Source organism: Seriola aureovittata, chromosome 19 (assembly GCF_021018895.1).
Source record: "Seriola aureovittata isolate HTS-2021-v1 ecotype China chromosome 19, ASM2101889v1, whole genome shotgun sequence".
Lineage (NCBI taxonomy): Eukaryota > Metazoa > Chordata > Actinopteri > Carangiformes > Carangidae > Seriola > Seriola aureovittata.
Window position 1 is genome coordinate 8,032,010 of NC_079382.1, and position 19,646 is coordinate 8,051,655.

General features: G+C 41.0%; 1 protein-coding gene across 1 annotated transcript; it reads right to left on the bottom strand.

The window, feature by feature from the left end:
- Positions 1 to 1,274: 1,274 nt before the first annotated feature.
- LOC130187874 (E3 ubiquitin-protein ligase pellino homolog 2) lies at positions 1,275 to 12,342 on the bottom strand. Its single transcript, XM_056405809.1, has 7 exons — positions 11,805 to 12,342; positions 7,024 to 7,153; positions 6,496 to 6,597; positions 5,865 to 6,062; positions 5,554 to 5,739; positions 5,243 to 5,448; positions 1,275 to 5,127 (listed from the first exon to the last, which is right to left on the bottom strand). The coding sequence occupies exons 1-7, from the start codon at positions 11,882 to 11,884 to the stop codon at positions 4,743 to 4,745; spliced, it is 1,287 nt and encodes a 428-aa protein (XP_056261784.1). The 5' UTR covers positions 11,885 to 12,342; the 3' UTR covers positions 1,275 to 4,742.
- Between the last annotated feature and the right edge of the window lie 7,304 nt (positions 12,343 to 19,646).

Genomic DNA, 19,646 nt, shown 5'->3' on the forward strand with positions numbered 1-19,646 from the left:
TCACTCCAGTGGATCAGTCACACTACCTGACTACTTCTTATATCTGTGTGACACATCTGGTGTCAGCTTTGGGTGTCTGCAGAATTGCTTCAAATGACATGTCGCTCTGTGATGTAGCCATTATGTGTTGCACTCAAAGTCTTTATGTCAGGTGATATAATACTTTAGCGGCGCCTTTTCCCATATTCTCAAACGAAATTAAAACCCTCATATAACCATAAACTAACTGCCATAGTTAATGTGGGGTTTTTGGGGTCTAGTGGGGGTCTGGGGTCTAGGTGTGATCCGGTACTGACATCGAGAATGAATCAAATGAACACTAGACAGTATTTCTGGGTTCAACCATACAGTCTCACTTCCATCAGTTGTCACTCTGTTCTCTTGTTTAAACTTTAGGCCACTGTAATATCTGTAATATTTGGACAATTTGTTAGTGAGGATGTCAAGAGTTCCTTCCCCATTATAACATGATGGAGTAAAAACCAGACTATAGCAGTAATTACATTTCACTCTCACGTAGAGTGTGTGCAAGTATATTCTACGAAACAGTAGGCTTTAAAGAAAGTATATATCCTAAACATTTCAAACACCAGTTGTCAACATTCAGAGAAAGTGACTCTCCTCAGCCCAAACATTATAGTATGTCTTAACATGTAGAAGAATTTACTTTGTTTTCACAGTCTCTTCTATAGAGTTTCAGCATGCTTTTGGTTTTCTCCCTCGCATGCTTTGGAAGAGATTAAATGTAGTGTCAGTGAGATACGCATGAAATATGCTTCATAATCTTTGACAGAGAAAAAGCCTCCTCCCCAGTGGAATCATTTTTGAACAAACTTCTGAATAACACCACTCTCAGCAGGTCTTTCATTCTACATCCTGAATTCTTTCGCAGAGAGAAGAACTTAAGTCTTTTAAATTGCTATTTTAAATTAGGCGTTCTGTAATTTTGCAGACATTTGCAGCTTCTTGTCACATGTGTGTGGTGATGAACACGACTGCCAAAACTGCTCATTAAAACGCTTGATTATTTTAAAGAGGTGATGCAACTGAAAGCAACTCCATCACGGTGCATTTGGCCTGCTGTCAGCCTCAGAGCTGGTAGAGAGCGCCCTCTGCTGGAGCCAGCACACATGACGTGCACTTCGCTTTTTGCTACAATTAAATACACTGAACTGGACTCTGTAATAAGCTCATTTGTGACTTTATAATAATGCTTCATGTTTCATACTCTACAGAAGAGAAGTAATTGATAGAGACAGAACAGAGCAGCTTCATCTTTTTAACAGGTTTATTGACATGTGTATAGCGATTGTCTGTGCACCGGACGGTTACAGAAGATTATGATATAAAATAATACAAAATAGCTGTACATAACACAGATGTATTTAAAGGAATGCAGTATTAACTGTGAGGTTAAGTGTCAGCTACTCACTCCCCTATAAAAGGTGAGTTCATAAATTGAGGAGGTTGAGGTTTTGCCATCTGGAATGAAGGTCAATTGATACATATAATCAAAAAAAAAAAAACAAAGTTAGGGAAGAGCTAATGATGTTACTGGTGGTATTAAAAAACCTGATGCCACGCTAAAATAGATAATGTGTCTGAAGTTTTCATCAATACTAAAATCTAAAAACAAAGAAAAGGAAATTGCATATGGACACCTGTAACCCAAAGATAGTTAAATAAAGAATAAAGCTAAAGAAAAGTAAAGAGAAATTAGCTCAAATAAAAGTCAGGTCATAAACTAAAAGTGAAAAAAAAGGTGCTGCAACGGTTCTTCCATCCACATGCCAATGGTGTTACATTAATTGTTGTATATATTAACTTCAAAAGCAGGATTCACTGGATTTGGCGTGCTTAGTAAGGGGGTAGCTGCTTGAGGTGTTTTCATCGCCTGTTCCCCTTATAGTAAGACCCGTATGTGACTGATCCTAGACCTGTGGTGATCTGCCCTGCTGTATCATGCCTCTTACATCAGCTAATTATTCTCACACCTGTTCTCCTTTTTATGTGTTTTGCAGTTCTGAAACCTTTTGTCTCAAAGTGTCTTCTATCACGCTTCCTTCAGGCTTTGCCAGCTGTGAATCTGAAATCACTAATCCTGAGCTACAGTAATTATCAACACTACGTCAATTATCCACCGCACTCTTGGGAGTTTAAATCTTGTATTTAGACTTCAAATGGAAAATATAGTGCTCTGAAAACAGCATACAGCCTTTCATTAGCTTGAAATGTACCAAGATTAGTCTAAATACAAAATGTAAACAAGTGTTGACGTGGACGTATTTCTGTAGTGAATTGGTTTGGTGGAAAATATTAGCATAGTAGTACAAAGTGGGATTGATAGGTCTCATTCACAAACATCACGCATCTATCAAGTATGAGGATTTTTTAGGCTCTGTTTTCTTTCTGTCTTTCTATTTTTTTTTTTTTTTTTTTTTTTTTAATTTGGAGCGGTCATCCAAAAAAACCCCAAAAATGCTGCAGTTGTAACAGCTGAGGACTCGGAAGACATCTTTGTCTGTAACAGATGCTCTCAGCATGAATAACAGGTTGGCAATCCACCGTGCAAAGTTTTTGAGTAAGTGTATGTGTAGTGTACATAGTGTGTGTGTGTACGTTCAGCACATGCAAGCTAAACACAATTTCCATGTGAGTGTGTATTATCAATTATACGTCTTCCATACTTGAGGCTATTATTGAAGTTATCTGACTCGTTCGAGCTAGTTCACCAAGCTACACCATAATATTTAGTTACAAAAATAGTATCACAATATAGACCATTCAATATGAGCACCAGGGAAGGCTAAATATAGCCTGAGTATTTGGCTACATTCATTGTCTGGGCAATGTTTCACGGTAGCAGTGTGTTAAGTGTGTTTGTTGGACACAGTGTTGGCAATGTTTTCTCACTCACAAGCTCTCCTACATCTACCACACTATAATATTCGGAAACATACAGAACTTGCTTACACTGAGTAACAACAGCTAACTAAAACCAATTATCAGTTAGAAAAATAGTTTTGTTTTTTTTTTAACACTGAACATCTAAAAGAATTCCTCCCACTTCCCCAAATAAATCCCTCCCCATTTCTTAACAAAATAGTTTTCTTTAAAACAAAAAAAAAAGGATTTCTTTTGAGGTTATGCAAGGTCAAACCTTTCTGACACTCTATCACACTAATGTAGACCCTGTTTAGCATAATTCAGTAACCAGAAGTGTGTTCAAATTAATGCAACAATACCATATGTGTGTTTGTGATGGCTGCTGTGCTGATCTAAACACGGTGAATTCAGTCAGCAGAGGCTACTTAATGCATTCGAAATGAGTATTTAAATAAATGTCAGGTATTTAGTCACTGATTCATTTGCTCATCTTTAAATTCTAGGGCTTTGGTTACATCACACACACTCTGATACCTGGCGTAAGACCCCATCTGGAAATAAAATAAATCATGGAATTGAACACGCCTCTGGTTGAGCCCTTAACCTGGAAACCATTTTAGCCTTATTTGAAGTGACTGCTGACCTAACACTTGGCTAAACATAGCACAACATATAGCTTATCTATGGGAGTGCTATTATTGCTTTAGAGAGTTATGAAGTGGACTATACCCAGTTTTATTCCCAGCCCTTGTTTATCCTCTGGCTGCTTGATAATCCGGATAAGACCTGGCCTTATGCAGTATGTTGTGTTCCCTCCGTCATTCAGTGCTAATCAAAGAGTCTGCAGGTTTTCATTCCAATCTAATAGTACACATGGGGTCTCATTTATGGGGGGGTGTGCATAGATTTCACACTAAAAGCATATGTGAGTACAAAAGGTGAAAACTGCATGTACTCAAACATATCCTGGTTTTAACAATGGTTAATAATTTCCTCTTCATGAAACACTAGAAATGTAAAATGTTGCATGGAAGCACAATCCTTTGATCCCTCCTTTGTAATGTCCTACATTTACCATGAGTAGTTTATACACCCTGTTGAATACAGCTATAAATATAGATCAGCTGGCCGTTCAGGAAGAAAACACAGAAGTCAGAATGAGTGCAAATAAATCCAAAGTGGTTGGATATCAAAGTGCAGGCCAAAAAGTGCAATACTACACATCTAGAACTGGAGACTACCTGGTCAGAAGTGGTGTTTCACTGAGTGCAAAAAAGCTACTTGTCATTTCCTACATGGTTTCTGAAACTGACAAACACAACTGTTAGAGTCTAAATGTTCCATATGAAATGTATAATGACTGGAAGGCTGCGCCACTTGATAATGGAAGGAGTGAAATAATTGTTTGTCATGGGGTGAGAAACATCATTTAAGCTCCTGTGTATACCCGGTGTTGCTTGTCTTGTTGGAGGTTGGGTAAATCAGCTGGTGTAGTGTTTGTTTGGATTGAAAAACAGCAGACTCTTGAATGACAGAGAAGTGGACACCATATAGAGTTTAGAGTAAATACTTTTCTCATGATCACAGTATTGATTATTCTGTTATGATTTAATCGCCTATCCGCCTGATCTCATAGCAATTAACGAGCACTGAAGGATAAACAAGGGGAAGGATTCTTCAGCTCCGAGCTGCATTCAGTAAAAATATAGATTACTGACTGTAGATTACACCTGTTTTAATAATGTGAAACTATCGTTAAGCATTCCTAATCAATACCTTTCCGTCCTGATCAACATGTGCAACATGAATGAAGCTCGGGCATCTTTTTTGTGATAGTGGTTGCTGTGTTGTAGCGACTAGTCGATGGGGCCCTGGAAGATGAGCCGTGTCCAGCCGGGGGAGCTGAGGGCAGTGGAGCAGAAGGGGCAGACGGGTCTGAAGGCATGGGTCCCGTGGGGCAGCGGGGTCTCAGCCCAGTACCTGGCTGTTTTCTCTGAGCAGACGTGACCACACGGCACAAAAGCGTGCGTAGGAGCGCCGGCGTCCACATACACAGCAGGTTCACAGCCCAGCCACAGGGGCACGTAGGGCCCCACACTCCTGCACAGGGGACATTCGCGGCGGGCCGTGGAGCTCTCGCCCTCTCCTGGTTCCTCCTCTCCCTCAGATCTCTGGCCCCAGTCGTGGCGTCCGTGGACATGGCCGCAAGCGAGGTAGACCCAGGGCTGACGTTCTTCAAGGCTGCAGTAACACATTGACAACAGATTATTAAGTACTGGCACTATTTTTAATGAAGAATATCAACACTGTTTAATGACGGAGCAGTCTGTCAATTACTACAGACTGTAGCCCCCACCTGTGGCTGCGTGGCAGGCTGGGGAAGGCCAGTGTGCTGAGGCCTACAGGACACTGGGGCCTGGATGCATTAAGCTCCTGGCGAAGCGCCTCCAGGTGACGCAGGGTGGGAGCCCGCATGAGCCCCTCCCCTGTACGCCACAGCAGGGTGGCACCACACAGGTCAACCAGGGAACCGTCTCGTAGAGCACTGCTCTCTCCCTCTGCCTGGAAAAGTTCACGCATTGACAGACACACACTTACCATCAATCCAAAAATAAACCATGCAACCTTGATGGACTTAAAGAGCAACGTGTGGACATGGCAACTCACCAGTTTGCCCCGGCTGGGTCCAGAGCGTGTCTCTCGCAGGGCGTAGACATCACCACAGACAGAGATCTCCCTCCACAGCCCCTGCTTGGGGTCCTCAGGGAACCCCTCTGGGTGCATCACTAGCACCCCGTTGGTGGTCAGGCCATCCATGTGCCCATCAGGGTTTTTCCATTTGGTTGCTTTTTCCTGTGATAGCACAGACACGAGGACATATAAATCATTGTTTCAGCTGCATCAGCATTTTTAAATTACTTACAATACTTACTCAAAAAATCCAAAAATATTTTTGATTGGATTATCAGTTTACTCACCCCTAGGAAGATATTTTTGGAGGAGTCAAAGCCTGCAGCATAAATGCGTGCAGTGTAAGGTGGGTTGCGTTCACACACCACTCTGCAGGCAAAACGTGAGATCGTGCTCGGCGCAATGGAGGGGTCTTCCCCCTCCTTTCCCCCTCCGGAGGTGTCTGTCACCACAAAGTCAATGGGACTTTCTGTGGAGCGTCCGATCTGCAGGGGACAACACAGAGAAATACTTTCTGGATACCAATAATCAAAACAAATGCTTATCAATGTCATATTCAAAATTGATACTGGTGTACACTGAATAGCAAATTTTAGATGTTACTGTGGCTTTTAATACTGTTGGTAATTTTTTTGTAAATAAAATAAGTCTGTGATACTATTATAAGAGCAAAACTGTGAGTGTAAAAATAGACTCTCTTGGAGATTTTCCGCACAAGCCTTCATTTTTAATACTTAATGGTTCTGAACCAAAATAATCTACTGACAGCAGAAGCTACTTTGATGACCTTACATAACAGCATATTTTAGGAGCTCGTGATCACAAATCTGGATTCTTTTTGCTGTAAAACCTACCATTATTTATAAAGGATGAATGAAAAACCTGACCCTGCTTTCTTGATTTCCTTTAGTGCGTTACCTGGAACATGTCTGTGTTGTTGTCATGGCAGTACTCCACCACCACTGTCTGGTTCCGGGACAGAGTGAAAGAAATGCTGTGCTGCCCCCTGCTGTGTACAGCCTGCAACAACAATGGCAACAAGCAACATGAGTTGATGCGCTCATCTTCTGGAACCGACTTTCATGTTCTTGACGATCCAGACACTTGACTGAAAACGTGTTGTTGCTAAAAAGGAAATAAAATGCATCTACATTCATGACTTGGAAATAAAAATAGTATCAAATTGTATGTGATAGCAGCATGTGACAATGACCTCATGGTGATAAAAATATATTTTAATGTTTCTTCATCATCATGTGGCAATCACCATCTATGTAAGCTGACGCACACACACACAAAAAGACAGACCACACAGTCAGTCAGTCTACATGCTTAGTCATCCTTCCTCTGTTCCAGTTGTGAAAGACAACAGGGAGTTCACAGGAAGGAAACTAATGTTACACACTGAAAAACATACTGAAGGCAAACATGCACTCACACACGTACCTTGCTGTCCTGTGGTGTGTTGAGGATGTGCACAGCGCTGGGCTTGACACCATTGGCCTTGGCCCTTCGGTACAGAGCGAAGCGGCTCTTTCTGCGCCCCCGGTCTCCGCTTGGAAGAGAGCCATTGTACCTGGAGAAAGACAAACAAAAACAAGCACAGGGCAAAAATAAGAACACGGAAGCACGGACATTACATCAAGGAAAACAACTCAGAGAGTTCAAGACAGCATGCACATAGTTCATATAGTAAATAGTACACATAGTAACTTTATTGAGAATCTTGCTACTATTGTTTGACTACTGTACTTATCTAAGTTTCACTTGTTGGAAAACTAGGGCTATGAATAAAATGCTGCAAGGATTTGTGCAAGCTTAATTGATTTTGAAGATCTTTCAGCTATATCATCACAGATTCTTTTGAAATGAAAAAGTGGCCTGCACTCAGGCCACTTGTGATTCACATTGAACTGCTGAACCTCAATGAACAGGACAAACACCACTTGATCTCCCTCACTCAGCATGTACTTGAGGCTCATGCGTACAGTACAGGAGCTTGCTCTTTGTTTAACCTCTCTCCACAGTGAAAAGCATTTTCAGCAGGACTGGACTATTTTCCCATCACCATTACACAATACCATTAACCGTACAACTTTGACTAAGGACTCTCGTTAGGTTTCTGAATACTAGTTTGAAGGTGTGTGTTCTTTACGAGAAGCAGACATGAAAATCTAGATTCTTCTTATTAAAGTGGTTAATAATGTATTCTAGACCCTGAGTCGTTTATAATTCAATATCAATCTTTTTTTGGAAAGATGATCTCAGTTTTCATGTTTTAATGAAACTTTGTGTGACATGGTGTTAACTCCTCTCTGGCGTTGGTGCTGACTTAAATCCGGACGTTGTCCTCCATTTTTTTGAAGCCGTGTCGAACATCATTTTCACACTTTGGGTTCACACAGAAGGCAGTATTCTGGTTTTAGGTTTTTGACTAATCAGCAGGGCATGGTCCTTATTAAAACTATTCAGAGGATACCCAACGGCAAGAAGACTCTGAGAGGGACAATAACTCTGCTTTTACTGGCCTTCAAACTGGATCAGATCAGAAGACATCTGGTTTGCCTCTGTTGCGATCTGTGTCACAGTCTCGCAGAGTGGGCTGAAGAAACTGCTGCCTCTTTTACTGTGATTTGTGTGATGTAGCTCTGAATCTGTGATTTTGCTTGATGAATCAGTCTTTCAAACAAAAAAACAATCTCTAACACTTTTTAAATTTGATTAATTAATTCATAGAATGAAAATACTGACAACTGCTGATCATAGCTCTTCAAATGCAAAACTGTCCTCTCCTTTTTTCATTTTATATCATTACAGATCAGATACTTTGTGCTGCTGGTGAGACTACATCAACAGTTTTAAGACATCCCTCTTGATGACTAGACATATATCTGATCAACTGATAACAGAATCAACAGATTAAAGATCTGAATAAAACTCCCAAATACAAGACAGTGCACTAGCAGAGTTGTTAATCTGAACTACATCTGAAATGTTTAGTCCATTAATCAATTAGTGGATTGACAGAAGATTGATCAGCAACAATGCTGATTATTATCTAAGAATTTTTTTTTTTATTTCAGCAAAAATACCAAAAATCCATTTGATCCAGCTTTTTAAAAAGGTAAATATATTAGAATTTGAACTGAACATCTTTGGGCTTTGGACTGTATTGCATCTTCTTCTACCTGTTGTGTTTTATATCTACTCTAAACCGGGACTGAGGACCTGTTATCTATTGTTTTTTTTTCCAGAGCTGTAATGAATCAGAAAAATAATAAGCAGATTAATCAACAGTGAAAATCATTGTTAGTTGCAGCCCTAAAAACTTCCTCAATTACAATTTGAAGAAAAAAAACAACCATTAAAAAATCTGAAGTAATAAGACACTAATTAAACAAGTAGCCAGGAATTAAGATCAGTTTTCTAATCTGACAAAGTGAAAGTGAAAATTCCTTTTCCTAGATCACCCTTTCTTATATTAACATGACACACATTTGATCAATTTCAGTGCCAGCATTTCATTGTGTTAGTAAAGATCCATAAACTTTTTTAGTGGTTAAATTTGCGAGTTTCCAAGGGAAGTTTCTTGACACTATATATTTTTAATTAACCTGAGGGCCAAAATTCATCTAATATGGGCAACAGCAGTCAGCGGGGTGTTGGCGAGAGGGTTGGGCATGTTACCTGGAAAAACCTTCAAACAGGCCCCATTTACTTGTGATATTTTTTTTAAATGCAGAGTCCAATCAAAGAAGATGATTCAGTGCTACCCGTTCCCTCCATGGCCCTGCCTGTTTCTTCAAACTAAACCCCGTCTGACGAGAAGAGGACTAGGTCAGGAAAAGAAGACATGAGGACAGCGCACTGAGGGGTCTGGTTAAAGAGTAGAAGATATGAAATGGGGCTGAGGATAAGCGGGTACAGGAGACAAAACCAGCTTAGAGAGAGAAAAGGAGGCAAGCGCCTTGACAAAAACAGAGACTGAGGAGCAGTCAGAAGCTATCATGATTATAAGAGACAAAAAATAAAGCTAAATGAATTAAATGAAGCAAAGGGCAGGGAGAGGAGATGGAGATAAAAGGGCAGAGATACACCACAAAGTAGAGGGTCGAGGGGGAAAGGCCGATGGAAGAGCAGCTCCATGAGGTAGGATTTTGTGGGCAGTCCTGGCCTACATCACGCATGTGTGCACATCGTAAAGCACAATATGAAATATTCACTCCTTCTGCCCCTCGACACAGAGTTTATTTTCGTTGAGGGCAAGTCACCAAGGAGGGCTGCTTCTGTGAAAGCAAGCACTCAGCAAAACACTGTGAGGCTGGCAGGGAAGGAACTGGGTGTAAGAGGGAAGAATGCGACAGACACAGAGTTAAGAGGGGTTACGGGTGAGATAAAAAGGTGTGGGAGAGATAAACAGTGAGGATAAGAGGGTGTTTGCATAGTGATGGGAGTGGGTTATGGGGTAGAGGTGAGTTGAGCGATGCTGGGCTGCTGGACAGGGCAGTGCTGTACATGGTGTCCAGGCTAACTAAGGTAATGAGCAATGGCAGGCTGCCACTGCAAAGATCACATGGCCCGCAGTGAAGCACGCATCGACCACACCGGGCATGTGATCATCAAGGCTGACAGATGCAAAGTCAAACCACACTTACACCAAACAGACCAGGAAAATATGATATCTGACAGGAAGTGGTAAAAGAACAGCCTGAGTCTATAGTCAAAGTTACCTGCTCTATGTTTGGGGAACAGTTGAACTGGTCATAGGCCTGAGTCATATCAAATCCTACTGATCCAGATATGGGATAACCTATGTAATAATATTAATATTAATGTAGAGCACTGTGTCAGATTGTGACATTTTTAACATACTGTAAATCATGTTACATAATAGAATAAGAGCAATATCAGAAGAAAGTCTTTTAGTAATAGCAACATCTATTCTCTCACTACTGCTCAGCCCTGATTCAAAACCACACAGAAGATACCTATAATAGCCCCCTAGCCTGTGGCCATCACTCTTGCAGAGCAAGATCAAACCAAACCTCAATCATTATAGTTTAAAAGTGAGCTAATACAAGTGCATTTTCTACACTCAAAGAAGCATAGTAAGTGTTAAGGCTCTAACCGCAGAGCATGCTTGTGTGTAAAGTTGCATGGCCTTAACCTAAAATTGGCATTAAATTGTCATTTCCTTATTCTCCTCTGAGGATGTAAAGGACTGCTTGTTCAAAGAGTCAGATGAGGAGGAGGACGACTAATCAGTATTCTGATACAGGCGGGCTACAGCCTCCTCACTCCATGTTCAGCCGGAGGGGAAGCGATAGGCCATTAGGTCAGTTATCTTTGGCATACACAGGAAGCTCTGCAGGGCAAGAGGGAGGCCTGTGTAAGCCTGGATATGACTATGTGTGTGTGTGTGTGTATATATGTTTATGTTGTGGCATTTCTGGTCCCTGCAGACACAGTGTGGAGCTGTAGTGGTGGAAATGCTGTGGAAGCTGGTGGCTGTCATCAGCACATCCTGCCTACTGTGAGTTTGTGTGTGCTGCTGGTGATGTAGAGGGGCTCTCCTCCTCCTCCCTCCTTGGCATGGATGGTCATCTGGATGCGACGTTTTATTAATTAGTAATAACAGACGAAAGAGGCTTTCTGACTACATAACATGAACAAGATGCATGTATTTTTCAGAGAATTATATCAACCTTAGCCCTACTTTTAGCAATCACAGACCCAGCATAGTATGACATCATTGGGATTTTCAGCCAGAGCAACCCCCCCCCCTCCGCCACTACAACCATTGATGAAAAAGCGGCTACATCGGTAATAGCCTCATGTACTATGACTAAAGCAGATGTTGCATCTTTTACACTCAAACGCACCATACATGATGCCGAAACAATACAATGGCATAGTTTGAAAGAATATGCTTTCCTCTGGATCATAAAGTTAGTTTGTAACATTACTACAGTCACATATTAGTGGAGAACGAGGGTAATGTCCAATACATGAGAAATGAGCTAAAATGTGTTACTATCAAGAATTTTCTGACCTAAAAACGACCATAAGAGCGAGTTATTTAATAAGAGCAGTGGATTAAACCCCAACTCACACGTCATCTGTTGGTTTATTGTGCTGATGGTGCCGCTATTTAACGTTAATTTACCGCTGGAGCGTTTCTCCATCCTACACAATTTTACTATAGCTTTAGGTTTCAAGAGACTTACCCCAAAATGACCAATTCGCCGTATTTTACCGGGTCTTTAACGGGCACATCATCATCTCCGTCTTTTTTCGGTGAATTCATCAGACTGGACTGCTCCAGAAGAAAAAAGAACCGCGTCCAGTGGCAATAGTGGTGAGATAAAACAATGCTAACACACTCGAAACTGTAGGGAAGTGAATTGGGTTGTAGTCTATCAAAGTTTGGGCACAGTTCGGCAAAGTTTTTCCAGACTTCTTGTTGCCTGATTTATTGTTTTAATCCCGTGAAGGGGCATCTTTTCATGGCTTTCGTTCCAGTGTGTAGCGAGTTTGTATCACGACAAATCTGTTCAGTAGCATAGGATACAACAACGGCTAACGGCAGGGAGTGGACTATACCATATTTTATGGGGGTGGTCGCTCGAAACACATCTTATAATAGTTGACAAAATTATCTCTACAAGGATTGATGCGTTCTTGTCGGGTTATTAATGATGTGTAAATACTTTACAACGGATTACGAGAAAAACACATATTCACAATTCAATATGCAAATGAATTTAAGCATGAACACTCCTGTGGTACATGAAATGGACGCAGCCTTGATGAGACGCTGGCTCCCACTGATAGAATAAAAATGAGGCATTTCGAAATCCAGAGGAAGTGCCCACATCCTCTGGCACGTAGAGGCGTCCTGGTACATTTAAAGTAATAGAATAGACCGTTTGGTTTTATGTGTAGAAATCATATAGCTCTGATCTCGTTGGTGATTATCGAGTCTGACGTAATGAGATGCTTCAGGGGGTGTGGTGTAGCTAGGATGTGGGTCACCATTGTGCCCCAGACGAGACACCCTCTTTTCTTGTTGTCTGCATTTCATGTGGGAGTTGGGGGACAGATATAGGCCGGCTGGAGCCTACACTGCATCTCCCCCTCTCTATCTCTCTCACACACACTCCCTCTCTCTCTCTCTCTCTCTCTCTCTCTCTCTCACTCACTCACTCACTCACTCATTCACACACACACACACACACACACACACACACACACACACACACACACACAGAAAGGAATATCGTGCACTAACTCACCACGCTGACCACATGAGGGCAGTGCACTTCAGTTGCAAAGCACAACTTTCCAGTCTTATGAAATTGGTCAAATGAAACAATTTACACCAATTTGTGTGTCTAAACATCAGTTCCGCCTGTGCATTAGTCCATTCACACCCACATGGCTGATTGTGGTCTGTAGTTTGGAGGAGACACAGCTGTGTCACATACTTGTCACATTTTCCTCCAACATCCTGTTTGCTGATCATTGCTATTTGATGAGACAGAAAGCAAAACCTTTGCTGCAGGCTTTTTGGACTGAACCCAGATCTGGGGTGTCAGTAACAGAATCTGTTCAGTCTCCACAGTGACATGGCTGCCTTCATCTGGAACAGTAGCCTACCCTTTGTTCTGGTGGGGTGGTGTAACATGTAGTGGCTTGCGTGCAGGGCAAGGCACAGAGGTGCCATGCAGAATTCTGCATTACTCTGCAGTGTGTGGTGATAGTTGGCCCTTGCTATCGGATATGTCAGTGTCATATCAAATATTTGCTTGTGCAAATTTGAAGATAAAATTGCAACTTGAAAATGGAAATGTCATGCCCTCACTCACATATTAGCTAGAGTACTGCACCTACAAGACTATACAAGACTATAAACCAAACCAAACAACTACACCCTCTTTGTATGAATGACAGAACACTGCAGTCACAGAGTAACTAATCAACCAGCTGGAGTGCTGACTCACATCATACGGGTACACAGCAGTGCACAAGTTTCACTGAATGTATCACAAGTTTAAACTCCAACATACATTTCGCCTGAGATACAAAGTAAAAACTGGATGGACCAGATGTGTGTGTGTGTGTGTGTGTGTGTGTGTGTGTGTGTGTGTGTGCATGGTTGAATGAGTGTAACTTTCTTTCTTTCCCACTCTGGGATTAAGGTCACACCCTCCTCACTCTCTGTCTCTCTCTCTCACTCTCCCTCCATCCCTCCCATTTTCTCTGCCTCTTGTGCCCTGTATTTTCTCTCTCTGGCTGTCTCTGTCCTTGTTTGGCTGAATTTCAGCATTAAACTATAAAATATGTTTGGCCTCCATCACGGAAAATGAATCCTCATTGCTCCCCTAAATTTGCATAGTTTATGGCCATAATAATCAATCAGCAGGGCAAGGATCCAGTTTGGACTGTGGGGATTATTTACTTGTCTCAACTAACCAGAAATTTAAAGCACAAAAAAGCCATTCCATATCAGATAATCAACTCTATCTGATGTAATACAATTAATGATTATATAGTGCTTCATTAATCCTCAAAAGAGGAATTCTCTTTTAGCTTTTCTCTGCAGTCATAGCACAGTTTCAGCCATAGCACAGAAGGAGGGTTTCATGAACCTGCATGTGGATACTTAACAGAACAGATGCTTGTTGTCATAGAGAGTTGAAACAGTGCTCTTCTGTTAATAAACTGTCTTCCGCTCACAACATCACCCCACAGCCACAAATAGGCAAGGAAGCTGTTTATGTAAAGACTGTCTTTCTATAGCGTCATCTGTTCTGTCATCCACATCATCTCACAGTTGAAGCGATGAAGAGAAACTGATTAAATTAATTTAAAAAAGAGACTTTGTTCTATGATGGCCTCATCAGACAGACAAGTTCTCATGAGTTAGCGTAAGATCTCTGCTGGCTTGCACAACTAGCTGTTGCTGGTTGTGTTTGCCTTCACAGTTCACAAAATATTTAATAGTAAATTCTTCACAGTAGTTCAACTCAGTGAGTCAGCGGTATATGAAATCTCCATTTATGGCAGCTTGCTTTGACATTTATGTCACCAGCATGAATAAAAGGAATCTAAGCAGCCAAATTGCAAAGGAATTTGTAGCCTGTCTGTTCGTAGCCACAGTGTGTAGTGGCGAACAACCTTGTTGCATCACACGAGTTATCTAGAAACCATATTTGGTGAGCAAATCACAGATCAGACTGTATGCCTAATTGTGCACATGTGGAATGCATTACCCCTGTTACCGTTATGCAGCTTTTGGCAGTCAAGCAAAACATAGGAGAAGGGGTGGCCACTGGTAATTTAGAGGTGGATGTTCATGCAAATATATACAAATAAGGACCTTTTTGGAGCAACTCTACCTCTACTACTGCACATTTGGAATATCTGTGGATTTCCTAACATAAACATGTACAGTATAGTCCATGTACTCTCAAATGATAAATATGTACATACATGTAATAACAACCAAAAAATAAATGGTTACAGCCACAGGAATAAATCACATTAATAAAAACAGATAAGACGAATAGATTAGAAAACACTCTTTTTAAACACGTACACCATGTATACATGTAATTGCGTGATACTCCTTATACTTTGGTATTTCTTGCTTAGGAGCCTGTTTCACATACTGTTCACCATCAGACAAGAGTTCATGTTGAACATGACGTCTGGATTGTTTCCATGATTTATACCCAGAATGTCAGTGTATCTGTGACATAAAGATGCGCCTGGGACCACCTCTGCAATCTGGATTCAGCTGACCATGATGTAAAAGATGAGACCAGATATTTGGCAGAAGAATGGTAGGTAAGAGACAGGAGTCAAGACAGTCAATTCAGACCACTTAGATGTGCTACAGCCATCTGCTGCTGAGTCTTTGTCAATGTTGCCATAGAGACAAGAGCAAACAAAGAAAAGGTATTTCTGTCATTTAGCAACGGCGTCTCCCCTGTTTGTATTTTAAAGTTCAGATGGAAGCAAAAGGTTTTTTGGATACAATGCACACCAAACAGAGAAACAACAGTTATTAAACCACTATGAAACAAAGAATAGAGTCATGATACGATCTCATATACTGTATGTAAGCATTACTATGCCGAGCTTGTTACAAAAGGCCTACCTGTCCTACATGTGATGCACGAGTGTACACATGCCTGAAGGGTGTGTGTCTGTGTGTGTATTAGACATCACACCCCATGTACTTGATGAGGAGGCCGTCTCCTGCATGGAATAGTCATGACGCTGCAGATGGCTCAGCATATTCCCATTCTCTACGGGCACTCGCATACAACAGGGTCTACCAGTGATTTTGGCTCCCTACAGGGAAAACTAATTGCATACACAAGCAGGTTTGTTGCAAAACACTGAGAATAACTGGCATTATAAACACTGTCATCTGATTGTATGTAATGTACATAATAGTTTTAACTGATTCATACACAGTCACACGCATATGCAACTAGTTTTGAAATACGGGCATTTTGATGACAGCACATCACTGAGTAAGAGAAGAAAAGATGATGTGAGATCATGTGACAAGCGGAAGATAGGGAAGTCATAGAAATAACTTTTGAGCCAAATCAGAGTCAGAAATGGGCCAAAGAAACTTGTGACAAGATTAACCTTTGTAGTCTGTTGGTTAGTCAGTACACTTTATGTATTCCAGTATTTCAGTTTGAATTCATCTTTGATTATGTTCCATCACAATCTACAAAAAGAACCGAATAAATGTAATATTCACAAGGAGAGCAAAACATTATAACCTAAATAAAAAACACTGGAACACTTAAAAACTGTAATCTTCAGAGAAATAACATAACATTGTCTCAGTGTGTGATATGAAACTTTATTTATAGATCATGAGCTGAGACAATTGCTGTCAACACACTGAGTCCGTTAACAAACCATTGAGCTTCACGGAGCACCTGCCAACAACCCGCCATACATGTACATGACTGGAGCACATACGCCACACACACACACACACACAGCTGCGAGTCTGAGCTGTGCTGAGTGCTTTACACAAAAGCAGATGGTCAGACAGGTCATTAATAAGAGCTGGTGGGGAGGCTGTGTGTGGTGGGTTATTTTTGGATTTACTGTTGTGTGTTATTTAGGGATGAAAGTTGTAGTGGTGACTCTATTTCTGCATCTGTGTGAGTGGGAGGCTGCCGAGAGAGAGAGAGAGAGAGACAGAGAGAATAATTGACTCCCTCTTCAGTCTGATACAATTCCACAGCAGACCTATTAATAATTACACAATGTGTGAATGGCAACCTTTAACCTGGGTTCAACAAGGTTTATTACAACAACATGAGTTGAGGCGTAGTGACACTCGTTGACTGTTTCATCACTGTTCTGAAGGAGCTGAGAAATAACTCGAGATATTCTGTAAAATGTTGTTGATCCTACTCTTCTTGGCCTCATATTCAAAGCAGTCGTGGTTTTCGAGATCGTATCTGTACAATTTTCAGTTTCACAGCAGAAAATCAGTCCAGGTAATTACAAGCTGTTTAACAGACACATCATTCCCTTCAGAATAACAATACTTTAACCCTGTTCTAACCCTGTTTTGTTTTAGGCCCTGACAGACAGTCTATTGTATTTATCTCTTGTACAGTTTGCGGTTAATCTTTTGTATCTCATTGTGCCCATCTGTTGCTGTGAAGTTCCATGTGTCACACAGGAAGGTTGCAGCATGTCACTTCCTCTAACAAACGAAAACACAACTCAGTTTACGTCTTTATCTATAAAAGAAAAGTCTTTCTGTAGATGAAGAAATATTAATGTAGCTTTCTGTTACTTATTTCAGGTCGTTTGTAGTACCAAAGATCAGTTTATAGACATTTTTAGCCCACGTAGTAATGATACAAAAAGATATTGAGCAGTGCATCAATGAAATTAAAAAAATTAAAACAATTAAATACAAGCCACACCTCATACACAAGCAAAGTGGAAATCTGTGTATAAGGCCTTAAGTTTACAGTACATACAGCTTTTCATATTTCATATTCTATGCAAGTATAAGGTCTCTCCACTTGCTCTTATTTACATATTTCACTGGGCAAAGACTCTGTTGAAACCACGTTTTTTCTAAAGGATGTAAAAAAGCACTTCTCTCAGTGTACAGCCTCCATTAATTACATCTGTGAGCCTGAATCATTGCTGCTGCTTACATCCCTCCCACTGCACTACGTCTCCCTTAAATGCAAACACAGGCCTCGGGCTCCCTGTAATTATTAGCACATTGTCCGAGGCGGAGGGAAATGCAATGTGCGACAGAATCTGAAGAGCTTACAACTGCCTGGAAGCTGAATGTCACTCCGCATGCTGCTTTTACAACACTGTTTAAACGGGCCCCATGACAACCGAGACACTGAGACTTTCTGAGCTGTGGCCCCGGCCCCTCCACCCAGTCCTAAAGTCCCTTTGTGTGTCACAATAGTGGATGCTGCTGACAGGAAACGCCTGTAAACACAACTGCAGATAATTATTCAATCAAAACACACAGGTTTTTGAAAAGGATGCAACAAAGACAGAAAAACAACTCAAGGGTGACTCTTATCCGTGATGAACTGAACTGATCATTGGTGGATAAAGAGCAGGCAGAGGTGTGGCGAATGATTTTTTTTTGGTCCTGTTGCCATGGCAAATGGAGGATGTACTGTCCTGGGTTAGAAAATCCCAAGAGGTTTTGGAGGCTGAGGGCGCTGAGGGAGGATTGTGGCAGCTAAACAAATGACTGTGAAGTAAATTATAAGCATTTTCATACAGTAAAAAATCAGGTTTGCATGCGATGAGCAGCAGCTTCTTTGATTACACAAATTTACAACAATCATGGGTACAGTTCATAGGTACAAGTTACTGATACACTGAGGGCTTTCAAAGACTTTAGATCAGGATTTTTTCTCTAATTAAGTCTTGGTCGAGGCAGATGGCCGCCCAGCCTGAGTCCGGTTCTGCTCGAGGTCTCTGCCTCTTAAAAGGAAGTTTTTCCTGGCCACTGTTGTGCTTGCTCTTGGTGGGAATTGTTGGGTCTCTGTAAAATAATATTATAAAGGGAAGGTCTAGACCTGCTCTGTTTGAAAAGTGCCTTGAGATAACTTCTGTTGTGAACTGGTGCTATACAAATAAAATTGACTTGACTTAATTAAATAATAAATCTATTGTGTAGCACAAATGTCAACACCTGAACACTCCCAGCAGCCGTTACTGCAGAAGTACTTAGATCCTTCACTTAAGTAAAAATAACAATACCACAATGTAAACAGACTCTATTACAATTAAAAATCCTGCATTCAAAATGTTGCTTAAAAACGAATAGATTTAGATTTAGATTTAGATGCAGATAGTGAGTGTGTGAGAAAAGCAATGATGACACTAGACCTCATTACATGATGATTAGTACATGTTTGTGTGTCATAAACACAATCAAGGTTTACAGCATCATTAACAGCTAATTTTCCTAGAAAGCACGTTAGAGGTTTTACTGTCATATTACATTATCATTATATCTTTATTACATTTAATATGAGTTCATGAGCAACGTTTTATGTTAAAATGCACATTGTCTGCATTAGATGGTTTCCTGGTTTGCTGAATGAAGAACTGAAGCGAGATTAAAATCAAAGAGGAACGCCCGAGTAAACAAATGACAGAGGAACTGCCAATGAGCTCTGTTTAAAAGTATTGTTTGAAACCACCCTCTTCAAAAGCGTACAATAGTCCAGTCCACCCCCACCCAGCAGAAATACAATGGCAGCGCTCAGGGCTAATACAGAACTAGAAAGAAAACGAAGCAGGTCTGCTCTGGGCTTTCATTCAAATCCAACACTTCCGTAGCAGCTTTCACTGGGCGACTGGTCACAGGAAACACAAGTGAATCACATCTCAACTCCTGATGTGACTGCTGATGGTGATGATGATGCAGAGGAACTGAAAGAAATGATTCACTGCAATAGTGTGGCAGCAGGGCCACAGTGTAGGACTGGACAGGCATCACTACACCTTCAGAACAGAGTGAG

Coding starts and splice junctions, on each gene's coding strand:
- LOC130187874 (XM_056405809.1), bottom strand. CDS start 11,884: ATGAATTCACCGAAAAAAGACGGAGATGATGATGTGCCCGTTAAAGAC. Junction 6,598..7,023: donor ACACACCACAGGACAGCAAG/GTACGTGTGTGA, acceptor TTGTTGTTGCAG/GCTGTACACAGCAGGGGGCA. Junction 5,449..5,553: donor GACCCAGCCGGGGCAAACTG/GTGAGTTGCCAT, acceptor GAACTTTTCCAG/GCAGAGGGAGAGAGCAGTGC.